Raw genomic sequence first — 15921 nt, forward strand, 5'->3', positions numbered from 1 at the left:
TTTTTTTTTTTTTTTTGAGAAAATTTATCGTCATGGTTTATTTATAGGAACAAAAAAAATAAAACGCACTTATCTCTGATTCATGTATTGTTTAAACAAGTCTTGCTCTGCAAGTGGTCTCAAGAATTGAAGCTTCTTGCTAGTTCTAACCCTCCGTTTGTAGATCCGATTCATTCTCTTGTTTTATCTCTTGTTGAGTAACATTGATTACCCAACTGGTTGATCACCTTCTTATTTGTGATGGAAGCTACAACTGTGGTGCTTTTGGGTAAATCCCAACATATTATGGTCTCTATAGCATGGTTTCAAGTATTAGTATTGTTTCGACCATATATCAGTATCAATTGAGATCGATTACCCATATCATTTTAGGGGTACAACAATAAAAAAAAAAAAAAAAATTTGTACGTTTTTAAAAAAAACCAAGGATATTGTTAGTACTACCTCTAATTATTATTATTATTATTATTATTATTATTATTATTATTGTTATTATTATTATTATTGTGAAAAAGATTTTCTACTACACCAATGATAGGTGATCAAGAGCACTCAAATAGCAAAGTCTCCCTTGTTGACAAAGTCCCTTGTTGACAAAGTGACCAAAATCGCCACCCTTCACCTCTCTGTTGTTGACTAGAGAAATTTATTATTATTGTCATCATCATCATCAATTTTATCAATTGTAACAAAAGTCATATACTTTTTTATGTGGCTAATGATGTGACTATTTTGGCTGTTGGATAATGAGAACATGGTCTACATTAGCCATATGTTAAATTTTATAATCTAATTCAAACAAATATTTCTGGCACACATCCTTTATATGTCCACACATGTGTATCAATATTATAGACATTATAATGCAGTTTCCACACTCTGATTGAGAACAATGATTTAGATTTAGAGCACTATAAAAATGGATGAATCAAAATTATCTTGTGATCACATGGATAACTCCCCTTAATTTAAAAATTTTTGTGATACAACCTTTGAAGTGGAAGTCGAAGCAATTAACGATGCAGCCTTATTGGCCAAGATCTTACAATTTTCATCTCTAGTTATAGTTTGACTAATCACCTCTCTTCCAGGGCCTTTATAAACCAAAGACATCAATTGATTGAATTACAATTTTCTCTTTCTAATTCTTTTTCTTTCATTTGTTCTACACATATTGCACATGACCTTGTTAAGGAGGTCCATGTTTTAGCCTTCTTTTCGTTTGTGTTATTTTTTGGGAAAAAAAATTAGATTAAAGTTCTCTGAGCAAGCAAGGTATTATATATTTGTTCACATTAATATTTTTTAATTATTATTAAAAATAAAATCAATAGTGTTGGGCACATAGCCTTTTTCTCAATAAAAATATATCAATTGTGAAGTGTGAAGTGTGAAGTGTGAAGTGTGAAGTGTGAAGTATGAACAGGCAGACAACAGGGTCCTTTGACATATTTACTGACCTTCATGCACCATGTGAAAACAGAGGATTGAGTCGATTGACCCAAAAAAAAAAAAAAAAAGCAAGATCCCATGAAGAACTTTTTAATTTTTTGGGGGGCTGTAAAATGGGAAACCAGGGATAAATTAAAGTAGGCCAAGATTCATGGATCATCAAGTGGGGCCCACGGAGAAGGAATATGATCCACATAGAAAGTTTGAATCTCAAACCACTGGACTTCTCTTTCCCTCTCTAACAAAGTAAAACAAGAAAAAGTCAGTGATAGAACAGACGAGAACCAGAGGTGCTGAAATCAAAACTAGAAAGTGCAGGACAAGGGACCAGTAAAATCCTTCACCTTTTATTTTTAGCAGATCTTAGCAGATCTACTACCTCTGCTAATCTTTCCTTAAAAAATTAAGTAAAACTCAACATAATCTTTAAGACTTTAATGTTACAATCTCTCTCATCATTAATGCATTAATCACCACTGTCCTTTTCCCCAAAATTAAAAAAATCACATTACCTAAACGTGAGCGATCCCCGCGAAATTTGGTTGGCTGTTTCTGCATATAGCGACACCGAATCCCTCTCCAATTTTCCCACCTTCTTCCCCACCTTCCTCATTCATCAGATCTCTCAAAACCCACGAACCCATAGACTCAAATGCTTCACTGAAACCCACAGTTGCATTCAGAGATAGAGAGAGAAACTAGCTTGAATTTCTTCGATTGCCCATGTCTCCACCACCCAATCACGATTTTCAGGAATGGTGGAACAAGGAGAAGGAGAGGGACCAAACCCTGTTCTCCAATAAATCTGAAAACCCTAATTGGTCTACGGTTGAGATCGATAACCCAATCGTGGTTGCTGCTGATAGTGCTATAGAGAAAGACCGGAGTCGGAATGCTCGTCAGCTCTCGTGGGTTTACCTTCTCAAATTCCAACAAGCCTTTAATGCTCTCATCTGGGTTACCAATGGATTTGTCTCTCTCATCCGAACAGCTAACCGGAGAATCGCTTCGTCTTCGCCTTCCAGAACTGAATCTCGGCTTTATCGGGTTATTAAGGTGTTCTTGGTTCTTGTTATTTTGTTGTTGGTCTTTGAGCTTTTAGCTTACTTCAAAGGATGGCATTTCAGTCCTCCTTCAATGGCGGATGCATTGGACTTGGTTGAACTTGTTTATGCGACTTGGCTCAATATAAGAGTTAATTATCTAGCGCCACCGTTGCAGTCTCTGGCCAATGTTTGTATTGTTCTATTCTTGATCCAGTCGGTGGATCGGATCGTTTTGGTGCTTGGTTGTATCTGGATCAAGTTTCGTAGGTTGAAGCCTATTGCAATGATGGAATTTTCTGGGGATATTGAGAATGAGAATGCTGAGGATTATCCGATGGTGCTGATGCAGATCCCGATGTGCAATGAGAGGGAGGTAAGAAGATGTAGGTCTCTGCTCCCTGCTGCTCTGATCTGGGCTTATCTGTTTCTTGTTCGTCTGAATTTTTATTACATTTCTGTGATGACTTCTAATTCAAGTACACTGATTTAGCTAGTTTACAGTTTTTACATGATGAATTCACGTTATGTGGATCTGTCAATTGCCGAAAACGACTCAAGCACGCTTATGCTCTGATAGACTTGTCATCTGCACTAACAGTCATTTACTTGAATGCTTCAAAAACTTCGAGGGAAGTTTATGGGACTCTGCAATTGCTGAGAATCTCCTGTTTCATTTTCTCGCACACACTCCGTCTACATTAATGGGATCATTACTCTGGTTTGAAGCTGCTCTGGTTTTCTTGAGTTATTCTTGATTAGGACAGATGAAGCTTCTAGTGGATCAGCCATTTCCCTGTCCACTCCTTATTAATCGATAAGTTGAAGTACAAACTGTTTTGTATTTTACATAAAGGATTAGGAAGGTATTTAATACTCATTTTTCTGTCTGTGGGAAGGGAGTAAAGGACTGAACTTGACCTCTCCAATCCCTTCAAAGTCAAAAGATCCTTTCATTTGGTGCCCGTCAGAATCCTTAAGGTGTATTTTGCATATACTTGAATTTGGAACCTAAACTTTGGGGGATCTTAAAAATGTTTAGCTTGATTACCTGATTTGGCTTTAAAAACCTAGTGTGTTTGAAATCATAATAACCATAGAAGAAGTGGTAAGGAAGGACATGTATTGCTTAGGACTGGAATCTTGCATGGCTTTGAATAGAGTGGACTGGAGGAATAGGATCCATGTAGCCGAACCCATTTAGTTGGGATACGGCTAAGTATGTGAAAGCATAATCGTACTTCAAGATATCAAATATCAAGTATACTAAGATTTAGTAGAAGCTATATCACCTAAACAATTCTTAGTTATCACAAACTTGACAGCTACGAAAAAATGTGCAGGTATTGGTAGCCGTCCTAAGTTCACTGTGCTTTTGTTCGAGTCATGTCAACTTCCCAATGTTTTTATTCAAATAACTACAGTTTCTGGTTTGAGGTTTTTTGTGCTACTCGAAGAAAATATTTGGTTTAAGGTTTTCCCTTTTTTATTTGATCTTTGAACCTGTGAAGACCATGTGAAAGAAGCATGTGTGAATAAAGCGTCCATAATTTGTATTTATGGGTTCAGTACTTCAAGGACTTTACTCAAGTAAATATCTGATTTCCGATGTGAGATTTTTTTCACTGGGTTATGGTTTGACAATTGGCAAGCAAAACAGTAATTGCTAATTATTCTAGCTTCAAAATGCTTGAGTAGATTTATATCATATTGTCTTCTCTTTATGAGATTGATTGCAAGTGTTTCGAACATCTAATGATAAGCATCTTCAGGCATTACTGAAAGGTGAAATGTTTTTTTTTTTGATAGGTAGGGAGGGGAAGTAGATAACGGCCAGGAGGCTCAAACTGGAGACCTCCTGGTGAGCACGGGCTTTTTGCCACCACAGCTCACCAACTACGCTAGGCAGTTGTTGTTAAGGGCGAATTGTTTGTTATAAATGCATTTTCTTTTTTCCTGGCAAATAGCCTTATACTATGTATTTTGAGCTAATCTTGGAATGCTTATTCTTCATTGATGCATTTATCTTTCAATAGCCACCTTTTTGCTTGATTGAAGGGCATACCTTGTAAAGATTAAAGACCCATTCCCATTTGCATTGCCACACAGGTTTATCAGCAATCAATTGCAGCAATTTGCATACAGGACTGGCCTAGGGACAGAATGCTCATACAAGTTCTAGACGACTCTGATGATCTGGAATGTCAACATCTTATTAAGGCCGAAGTACAGAAGTGGCAACAGAAGGGTGTACGGATTGTGTATAGACACCGTCTTATCCGCACAGGCTACAAAGCTGGGAACCTCAAATCTGCAATGAGCTGTGACTATGTAAAGGATTATGAATTTGTGGCGATCTTCGATGCAGATTTTCAACCTGGACCAGATTTCTTGAAGAAAACTGTCCCCCACTTTAAGGTTGGTTTATATTCCATATCCTTTTTCCACCCACAAATTTATTGACTAGCGCAGTTCAAAAACTTTCTCTAGAATTTGATTTTTATGTAGCCCATATGCCATGCTTTTAACATACAACTAAAATTAGTGACCCTGTCTTGCAACAAGCGATGTGGAGCGGAACAGATACATTTCATCTGCCTGGATCATACAATATCAAACTGCTTTGTTCTTTTTGCCATATAAAGTTATCATAATTGTCTGATAAAGGGGCCAAAAACTTGGGTCCAGGCTGGTCTAGAAGAGAAATCAGAGCTGGATGTGATGTAAATGTGCTAAGAATTATATAGACTGGGGTTAAACTTGTATACCGCAGGGGTATACTTCTCCACTCTTTAAGTTTTTAGTGCTAAGTTGTGGGTGCTTTTATTCTAAGGGCATACTTGTAATTTCATCAAGTCTTTTATATAAATATACGTGTACTACCAATTGGAGGTTAAGTCTCTTCCCTCCGATCAATAGCTTGTCTTGCTGCCTTCCATTTTCTTCTTCACTCCTGTTTCTCTTCTTCTCACTTCATTCTCTTTGTTTATATCTTGTTGATTGCGGGGTGGTTTAGGTTTAAATCTGTTTCAAAGTGCATTAAATCCTCATCCACCCAGGCTGTCCAACTGCTAGACAAATTCTTCTTTCGGGTTCCCGTTATAGACGCACCATCTAGAACATTCTTTGATGTACTTTCACGACAATTGGAAAAAGCAAAAAATCAAAATAGAGGTGATTATTTAAAAAAGATGGTCTATTCGACACAAAAGAGCCTCATTCCTGCTACTTTTGTTTCTTCACATTAACCCTGATTTGTCATTGCAATCTTATTGAACCCTTTTTTCTCAAGAAAAATAAAATAAAATAAAAAGAAAAAACAGTAATTGATCAGGTCTCTTTTCACCTTTACCATCAGATAAAAGAGGATATGCAAAGGGTGACCCTATAGCAATGACAGAGAATGGACACATGTCACATCCAAAATATTGGTATCCAGGACAAAATCTTATTGAAGAACTCATCATTCCAGCAAAAGGGGGAAAATTCCAGTGTCTGCACAAATTGTCTGATGGAAACAGGACGCATCATCAAATATTATTAGATTTTACTCATTTCAAGTTTTCCCCAAGAAGTTTTCAATAGGCGCATCCTTCCATGCATCTTCTTCCCATCCTCTTCCTCTGCTGCCACCCTCCATATTGGTTCAGTTGCAGTATGTTTTCTTTGTCTCAATGGTGATTTAGGCTTCATTGTGCATATGAAAAAGAAAAAAAAAAATTGCATGGATTTTTCTCATTTGCTCTCCTGTTGGGTCTATCCTATTCCTAGTCAACAAAAATTTACGTTTTTTTATTTTTTTATTTTATTATATCCTTTTCTTATCTCCTTATCCATGTCTGCATACCCATCTGCTATGAATGCTCCTTGATTGCCCAACATTCTCTCTGATAATTTCATTAAGCATAGCTAACCCTAATGAAAACTGAAAAGTTACAAGGGCTCCAAGGCAGATCTGAAGCCCCTAACTAACCAACCCCATGCAAAAATATATAAATAAACAATCATACTCTGGACAGAAAATAACATCTCATGCACCCAGATACCCATATTAGCCCATTAAACACCCTGCAACTGTTAACCCACAAGAAAAGATCCCAAAGCCCTATAACCCATTGAGACCTTGAAATTAAGCCTATTCAAGCCCAGTTGAAGTTGAACTGGTCCTCCTGCATCAGCCACTGGCATCGCAACCTCCGTCCTAACATGAGACAGGAAAAAGAGAGATTATTCACACTATCCCAAGCCAAAGGATTTGAATTGTTGCCTCTAATACCCTTAATCTGTGTGCCCTGATGAGGAATATGTTACATTACGAACATCCAAATTCATCTCTTATTTCTTTCTCTTCAGATGAAATTGGGCATCCTCTATCCTGCCTAGAATACTCTGCTAAATTTCTTACTTACCTCTACCGTATTCAACATGGCTTCCTCAATCCATGAATTTGCAACTTTTGAAGTACCATTATGTTCCACTGAAGTTTGAAGGTCAACAAAACAGATTTCTCATTAAGCTTAATTATAAACGTTGGATCTATATTTCTTGCTCATAAATCTTCAACACAATCTTATTTTTCCCATTACTGCATTCTGTGTAGTTTATATCTTTGAACCTTTTGACACTAACCATCCTTAGTTCTGGTTGTGAATTTACTCCTTCTATTCTTGTCAAATTAAAGATGTTATCAGCTTACACGCATCATGGAACCTATTCTTTTATATGCATTATTAACTCATCCATAACCAAGGGAAATGGATGGACTTAATGAGAAATCATGGTGTTTGTGTATAGTATATCATGGTTGAAAACATGCTGATGTTCTCGCTTGTTATCTTCAAGCTCATTACCAGTCTATAATACATGTCCTTATGTCATAAGGATGCCTTTTTTTTTGGTCATCCCCACTTATTGGACCTAGACATGTATTACCCACATTAGAGAGAGAGAGAGAGAGCCTAGTTATAGACTTGTCTCACGTGTCTATTTTTTTGAGTGTTGGACAACCCATACTCAAATAAGACAACATCACATGCCCATGTCCTTGTTATGTAGGTCCTTATAGTCACATCTAAATATCTTTATGAAATTCCTCCAAAACATAAGGCACCTACTTCTCTCGTTGTGATCCTTCCATATACTTTCTGAGACATTCTATCTTTGAATCAATAAAGTGTATGGGGATCCTTCCTGAGTTTCCTCTTTTCTTTGAATTCCCTATCCACCCCCTGAATAAAAATATCTAATGTTGATCTACTGGGAATAAAGCAATTTTGTACCATTGTTCCATTTTCTAGGATTTTCTTAATCACCCACTTGAAGTTTTGTTCTTTAGTTCATAAACTTGGTTTTATAACAATTGGTTCAAATCTGTGTCATCTTTGTTCTTGTACATGCACAGAAACAACTTTTATTCCTTGATGGATGGCATTACACCATCTCTTGTGCACTTCCAGAATGGAAGACCATCTGATCCTTTCCTATCTTCATCTTTATCAGGCTTCTTAACTTAAATTTGATCACGTAGTGCTCAGTTGCATTAGTCATGTTCTGTCTTTCCAGCATATGTTTCCTTTTATATAGTTGAATTTTTTTTGAGAAAGAGGCAGTAAATTAGGTGATTTTGTTGTCCTTACTGACTTTAAATTGTTCATTCTCTCTCTGAAGGGGAATGATGATCTGGCATTAGTCCAGACAAGATGGTCCTTTGTAAACAAGGATGAGAACTTACTTACAAGGCTGCAGAACATAAATTTAACCTTCCACTTTGAGGTTGAGCAACAGGTTAATGGTATATTTATCAATTTCTTTGGTTTCAACGGAACTGCTGGTGTATGGAGGATCAAAGCTCTTGAAGAATGTGGTGGTTGGATGGAAAGAACTACTGTAGAGGACATGGATATTGCTGTTCGTGCTCATCTTTGTGGATGGAAGTTCACATATCTAAATGATGTTAAGGTAAGTTTAACTGGTATCCTTTCATCGTCATATTCAAAAAATCTGGGAATCAGAATCTCAAGATCCTAATGATGTTCACCCATTTGCATGCAGAGCCTTTGTGAACTTCCGGAGTCCTACGAGGCATACAAGAAACAGCAGCACCGCTGGCATTCAGGTCCAATGCAGTTGTTCCGGTTATGCTTCTTCGACATCCTTCGCTCAAAGGTGAGGAGGTTTATCTCTTCTTCTTCTTTTAAATCTTAAAACAATGGCAATGTCACTGAGCTCCGTTCATTGATTTGAACTGCCCATCTGCCTTATGTCAGAGCAGTGGGTAAAATGGTTAAGTGGAGTTTCCTAAGCAAGGAACTGATGTCTCAACTATGCTTCCTAGAACAAAATTACCAACTTTTGGAAAATCATGCTTTCCCTGATTTAATGAAAACTAAAAAACTTAAAATTCCTCTGAAAAGATGATACATCCTTTACAGATCTCTCTCCCCACTTCCTCCCATCCTGATATTGAGAAATTTTATCACTTTTGTGAGCAGATAGAGTAACGAAAAAAGTTCTAATCTTCTGATTATTTGTGTATTTTCTATTTCATGACTGTGCTTTCAGAATTTGAACAACAAAATCCTGCAGAATGAATAGACATTGAATTTCCTTTGCTTAGAACTTCTATTTTCTGGCTGCAGCAAACATCCTGCAGTTTCAAGTTTTATCTGTTGTCACAACATGGCTAGATGAATGAAGGGAATCCTCCTTCCCTTTTCCCATCCCCCCACCCCCTCCCAGAAAGAGCAAATGAGGCCGCTGTCATGTTTCCTTTTTTGTAGTTTGCATCTTCTATTACATTTGTTTTTTGGTGCTGGGGAGAAGAGGGGGGGGGGAGGTTGGTGCCAACATGTTCTCTGCTTTATTTCTCCAGTCTCTCTTGGTGGCTGGTTTGTTGATGCTTGATTCTGTGGCTGATATTGTTCTCTGGCTTTCCTTTTCCTTAATAATATAGTTTTTTGTTACTGGTACAAAGAAGGGGGGAAATAGGTCTTCTACCTAAGTATTGCTGTCTCTTGTAATTTCAGTTTCTATTTAATTCTGTGACTGATTTTTTCTTCTTTTTTTCTTCCAGATTTCTTGGCCAAAGAAGGCCAACTTAATATTGCTTTTCTTCCTCTTACGGAAGCTCATCCTGCCATTTTATTCATTCACTCTCTTCTGCATTATTCTCCCATTGACTATGTTCCTGCCAGAAGCTCAACTACCAGCTTGGGTGGTATGTTATGTGCCTGGAGTCATGTCCATCTTGAGCATTCTTCCTGCGCCAAGATCATTCCCATTTATCGTTCCTTACCTTCTATTTGAGAACACAATGTCTGTCACAAAATTCAATGCCATGATATCAGGACTATTCAAATTGGGAAGTTCCTATGAATGGATAGTTACTAAGAAGTTGGGAAGATCATCGGAAGCAGATTTAATTGCCTTCGCTGAAAAGGAATCTGATCCTCAGGTAGAAATTAACAGTTTCCACAGGGCCTCTTCAGATTCAGGCCTATCTGAGCTGAACAAATTAGAGTTGACAAAGAAAACTGGCAAGAATAAGAAGAATCGTTTGTACAGGAAGGAACTTGCCCTTGCATTTATTTTATTAACTGCATCTGTGAGAAGCTTGTTATCCGCCCAGGGAATTCACTTCTACTTTCTATTGTTTCAAGGGATCACATTCCTATTAGTTGGTCTCGATTTGATTGGAGAGCAGGTCAGTTGACATTCTTTCAATAGTGGTGAAAGGTTTTCCAAAGGTTGGCTCATTTATTGGGTACTCGTGTATACCGAAGATTAGGATGAGAGGTCACATCTGGCACACCTCATCTGTCACCGAAGTTCCATTAATCAGAGCCTTTCCTATTCGTACATTCTCTGGTGATTCTTGGCATTCAATTGAAGTTCCAAGGTAGTATATCCAGTCTGCAATTGTCTGCTTCTCACATAAACATTCTATTTATTTACTACCAGAGGGAGGATTAATATGTTAATTAATGCCAAATCAGCTGGCGCTGTTTATTGTAAAAATGTCTATGTCTCAGCAATTGGAAAGAGGTTTTGAAAAATATACAAGAGCGGAAGCTCAGTGACCAGCCAGTTTGTTTGCTGTAATTTTTCTGTACATTGATTTGCCATGTCAACCAAGGCAACATTGGTTTATTAAATGTCAAATTTTGGTCGTTATTGAATGATTCAATCATGTGTTGTTGGGAATGAATTCTTGTTATCAACTCATACCATTTCTTGAAGTTGTTGACATATGTTGGTTCATGGGTCAATACGAGCCATATCCCAACTAAATTGTTCTTGGATTAGTGGAAAGAATTATTCAATGGACTAGGTGAAGTTGTGACTCTTTTCATGGCATGATATACGAGGCATATAGGGCTGCATTTTCTTAATGCCGAAAATGACCATGCAATGAAAATATTTTATTTTTTTTTTTAATGGAAAAATTAGCTGGAATTGCTAGCCGACTCATGACAGCACGGACGTCTTCACTCAGGTACCATTCATCTTAACTCTATCTAAGCACTTGATGGATGCAATGCTTGAACTCAGAATGGTTCTACAATGAAGTGATCAGCATGAGATTTTTAGTACTTTAGTCCCCTCTTGTTGGCATTTTATCAATCTTTAAATCTTATTTTAAATGGTTTTTTTAAGAAGCATCCCTTGAGCTTAAATCTGTGATTACAATTGTTCCTTCTTATGCTCTATCTACGTTGTCAATTCCACTTAGTACCTATAGTGACTTGAATAAGATTGACATTTTTTTGAGAAAATAACTCCGATTAAGGTGTTTACTGCCTTAAATGATCTAATCTTTGTCGTCATAAATTGGCTGGTTTTGAGAATTTGAAAGCCTCAGCCTTGCTTTACTTGCTCAATAAGGATAATTGATGATTCATCATACTAAGGCTCTGTGGGTACAAGTTCTAATAGAGGAACACTTCCCTAATTCTACTTTCATTGAAGTTAAATATTGTCATAATAGCTAGTGGGCATGGAGGAGTCCTTTGTGTGTTTGTCTCTGATTTAATTCCTCATCAACCATGACAATGGGAATTATGGGATGTCTAAAGTGAGACACTTCCTTTCTCCTGGTGAATGATTCTTGGAATTCCAAGGGTCTCAATTCAAAGATTGTTTTTTTATTTTTTTATTTTTTTATTTTTTTATTTCTACGAGCTTCAAAGATATCCTTGATTGATTAGATTCAATATTCAATGGTCTTACATATCCTGGCAAATATGGAAGACATGGAATCGAGTTGTTTTCAACCATGCCAAACCTGCTTGCTTAGTGCCATGATTGCATTCCAAGCTGCTATGGTGGATAGTCATATTGGCCTTGTTGGCCAAAGTTTCTTTGGTACTCCTTCCCCTAACTTTGCATTGGGTTTTAGGGACAATTACTCCAGCTCATGTTATAACTCAATAAGGAGGCAGCTGTGTAATTCTTTCGTTTGATTCTAGCGTTTTTATTTTTGTGCAAGCTAGCTAAAACTAGAGTTCTCCCCTTTTTCTGCTTGGAATTTGATCAGATCTAGGTCTCTCTCTATTCCCTAGTATAGATTGATTAGATTTGAAATTTTCATTCAAAGGCATTTCTTTACTGCTTGGAGAGCTTTCACTTTTCTCTTCTGATGCATGAGTTTCTTTTCCAAAGAAATATGTTGATCTCTAATTGTTTGCCTTTGTTAGAATTCCATTGAAAGTGTTGACCATCTATGCTTCTCTTGTCTATTTCTCAAATCAGTCTTGGAAGGTATCCTTAAAACGTGTTTGGCATTTTCCTAAAGCTATCATTTATTTTGATAGAGAATGAAGGTGAGTCTTGAAAATTTTCAATTGCAAATCTTCTTGTGATATTCTTTTAAGTTGGCTTTCAGTATAGTGATTCATCATATATGGTGGGAAAGAAACAAAAGGAGATGGACTTCCACTTTGCGACTATTGAGAAAAATTGGCGCACACTATCTCTTTTGAGATTAGAAGTAAAATTCCTTGTAATTATGTACTATGCCCTACCTCAAGAAAAAACAGGCATTTGGCATCTTCTTGAGGTCTCCCTCTTATTGCTCCCTCCCCCTAGTTTTCATGTATCATCTATTTCTATTGTTTCTTCCCTCCCCTTTGTTTTCTTGTATCCCCTACTTTGGTGTTTGTTTCGTAGCTCCCCTATTTTTGGATGCGTTCCCGTCTAATGATTTTTGTTTTTAGTGGCCTATGTTAGGTCCCTGCCTTTGTGGTTTGTTTGTTTGTTTGTTTTTTTTTTTTTTTTTTTTTTTTTTTTTTTTTTTAAGATATTTTCAATGCATACAGAAAAAAAAAAAAGGTTGGGTCTAGCTTTTCTGCCTCAAGAATGGAGGCTGAAGCTCTTTGAGATGGCCTTTTTTTAGCCATTGGATTTCAATCTCTTGTATGGTGCTCTTTTCGAACAGAAAATCTGTGATCTCTGCTTATAACATTTATTTGGCTCCTTCGATGTTGAATTTTGTATGATTATATATAAAATTACTTTAGCATAACTTTTGATGTTTCAAAAAGTCTAAAATCTTTTTCTTTCTATATTTTTGTTTTTGAAATGAGTTAGTACACAAGTAAGGACAACTTGCAAAGCAGTTAACGTAACTCTCTGAAATTTAATTCCACCTTGATTTTAGATGAAAGGAATGAAGGACATATAAGTAAGATTGTTTCCTGAGGGTGCAAGCCCTTTGAAGAGGAACTCTTCTTTCTTATGTGTGTGTGGGGATCTCTTGGGGTGCTTTTGAATCACGTGCACAAGCTAAATTTGGCCATGGAAGAGGTCAAGGTCAGGGTTAGAGTTACTACAATACATGAAATGACCCATACATGTACTAGGGGTGTCAAACGGTCGGGCCGGGCCGGTCTCACTCGGGCTCGGCCAATTTCTAGGGTTGAGACGTGAACGACCGTTTAGCTAAACGGGCTTAGCTAGCATGGGCATTGTATGGTTAATAATCAAGACGGTCTGTCTCAAGTTTTAATCGGGTTGTCATAGACAGATCTTAACCGGGCTATAAACCTATTTAACTTTAAATGGGTTTTAAACAGACTCTTTTTAAATTTAGATAAGTGTGCTTGAAGAGGAATACCAATAAAATAAGACAAATATGGGCATAGCAAAAAAATATCTCATAGTTTAAATGGATTAAGCTAAAGATGACAAAACAACTAAGTTACCAAGGTACTCGGTCTTTAACCCATGAAACTCAAATCAATTAAACTATGCCTACACAACCCAAGTTCAGCAAGTTCAAATCAATTAAATTATGTATAAAAAATATGCATGTTCAGATGACAATCACCACGATCTCAACTGTACATATAACATAGCCTTAGCACTAAATACAAATAGTATTAAAAAAAATTAAAAACATATAAGTAATATTAAAGGGGTTGCGCTAGGTGAGGCTTAAAGGAGTTGGTTCAAATCAGGCTTGTAAATGTGCGGGGCCGGTCGGGCACCCTTCTGGCTAGGTGGCTACACCGTATACTACTTGTTTATAAATGTGTCGGGCTTAACATGTTTATTAATCGGGTCGGTCTAGGTCGGGCCTTAAACATGTTGGACTCGATTGGGCCTATCGGTGCGAGCTTGGAATTGACACCCCTAACATGTACCATACGTACATGTACGATTGTTCATGCACACATATTGGTACAAGAACATATACATGTCAGTATACGACATACATGCATATGCATGTACATATACAGACACCCTTGTCCGTGTAAATATACCTCCACTTTTATAAAGATAGAAGTGAAAAACGAGATTACTCTTACTTTTTGGAAACCTTAATGCAGTGTAATTTGCTCTCTGCGAATTTTGTTTACTTAGTGTTCTTAATACTTAACAATCCTTGCTTTGTCTTAACATATAGTGTTTTCTACCTTCCTTATACGATACAAATACTGAGTATTACTTTCTTATTTCTCTGTTATAATCACTTAACAACCGGATTGACCGTACATCCTCACCTCCAAGATAAAACAATTCACCATCCACTTAAGGTGCACTTCCAATAATTTGGAGGACTTCATTCAAAATTTCTATATTTCTACTTGAACAAGTAAGTGGTATTTTTCTTCATTATTTGATAGTATTAAAATCCGTATTTGTCAAAGTTTTATACCTATTGCTCAAATTCTCTTTCTTCCATTGGCGTAGGCAACACATATTATTTTGGATGATATTCTTTCCTTTTCATCTTTTTTTTAATTATTATTATTATTATTTTTTTTTATAACGATCTTATTTTTCTACTTTATAATTTATGTATGTACCTCCAATAGGACAACATATTTTTTGCCTCCAATTTTAAGGCCCTCTTTGGTATCATTTTCTTTTTGGAAAAATTACATGATTACCCACTTTTGGGTTTCCTTTTACAAAATTACCCAACTTATGTTTTGGTTAACAAACTCACACCAAATCAAGTTTGGGTTTACCAAACTACCCAAAACATTGTCTTCGCTCATCACATATGATTTTTTTTGACATTTTTACCCCTCATCTATTCTTCCTCCCCTCTCCCATTCACCACCAGCAAGTTCTTCCCCTTCCCTATGCTCTTCACATTGTTCTCCACTGCTCTTACCAAAAAAATAAATTATCCTCCACCATCGACAGCACCATCTCCATTGACTCAACCACCAATTCCTAAAAAGCTTGGCGTGTGGCATCATAAGAGTAAAATATTGCAAGCCACTTTCTGTATATCACATTTGAGGGAACAAGTTTGACATTTCAGAGCAATAACAACATTCTCCACAGTCCCATCCTGAAGAAATTAAAAGTGGGGATTATTTGGTTCACTTAGCTAGAGAGCAAGATTGATGGGTCTCTGGAAAGGATTTTGGAAAGGTTGGAGCTTTGAACACCCACAAAATGAAAGAACACAAGTTTGGGAAGAAAAGTCTTTGTAGGATTGACTAAGGGCAAACATGGATACTTTCTGATGAGACTTGAAATTTGGGTTTCAGTGAAACCATAGTTTCTGAAAAAAAAGAAATAATGGTATCTAGTATGTCTGAGGTTCCAAAACTTATCTTCTTGGAGGCAGAGACGTAAGCTGCAAGTGAAAACCCACATGAGTTTACAAGGTAAGAGACCACTAAAGGGTTCAATATCTGAAGTGTAGGGCCCTTCGTGGAAATGAATTTGAGATATGAAGCATTTTGTAGAAAATCCAATCGGTTTCTTGAATCCCGCACAGTTCTTCCGATTGGAAGTAGTTTCTTATAGAGGAGATTAAACATTGCGGATTGGATGCTAACTTACCATATTTGGTAAGAGCACCGAAGGGATTCCCTAGAGTGATGCTCATGTGGTGAATGGGAGAGGGGAGGAGGAAAAAGAAGAAGAGGGGTAAAAATGTCAAAATAACCGTATAGGGTGAGGG

General features: G+C 36.9%; 1 protein-coding gene across 1 annotated transcript; it reads left to right on the plus strand.

Moving 5' to 3' along the window:
- Positions 1-1982: 1982 nt before the first annotated feature.
- Positions 1983-10680, plus strand: LOC122067556 (probable xyloglucan glycosyltransferase 6). Its single transcript, XM_042631392.1, has 5 exons — positions 1983-2871; positions 4605-4913; positions 8163-8453; positions 8547-8660; positions 9568-10680. The coding sequence occupies exons 1-5, from the start codon at positions 2176-2178 to the stop codon at positions 10204-10206; spliced, it is 2049 nt and encodes a 682-aa protein (XP_042487326.1). The 5' UTR covers positions 1983-2175; the 3' UTR covers positions 10207-10680.
- The last annotated feature ends 5241 nt before the right edge of the window (positions 10681-15921 follow it).

Source organism: Macadamia integrifolia, unplaced genomic scaffold (assembly GCF_013358625.1).
Source record: "Macadamia integrifolia cultivar HAES 741 unplaced genomic scaffold, SCU_Mint_v3 scaffold2974, whole genome shotgun sequence".
NCBI classification, from domain to species: domain Eukaryota; kingdom Viridiplantae; phylum Streptophyta; class Magnoliopsida; order Proteales; family Proteaceae; genus Macadamia; species Macadamia integrifolia.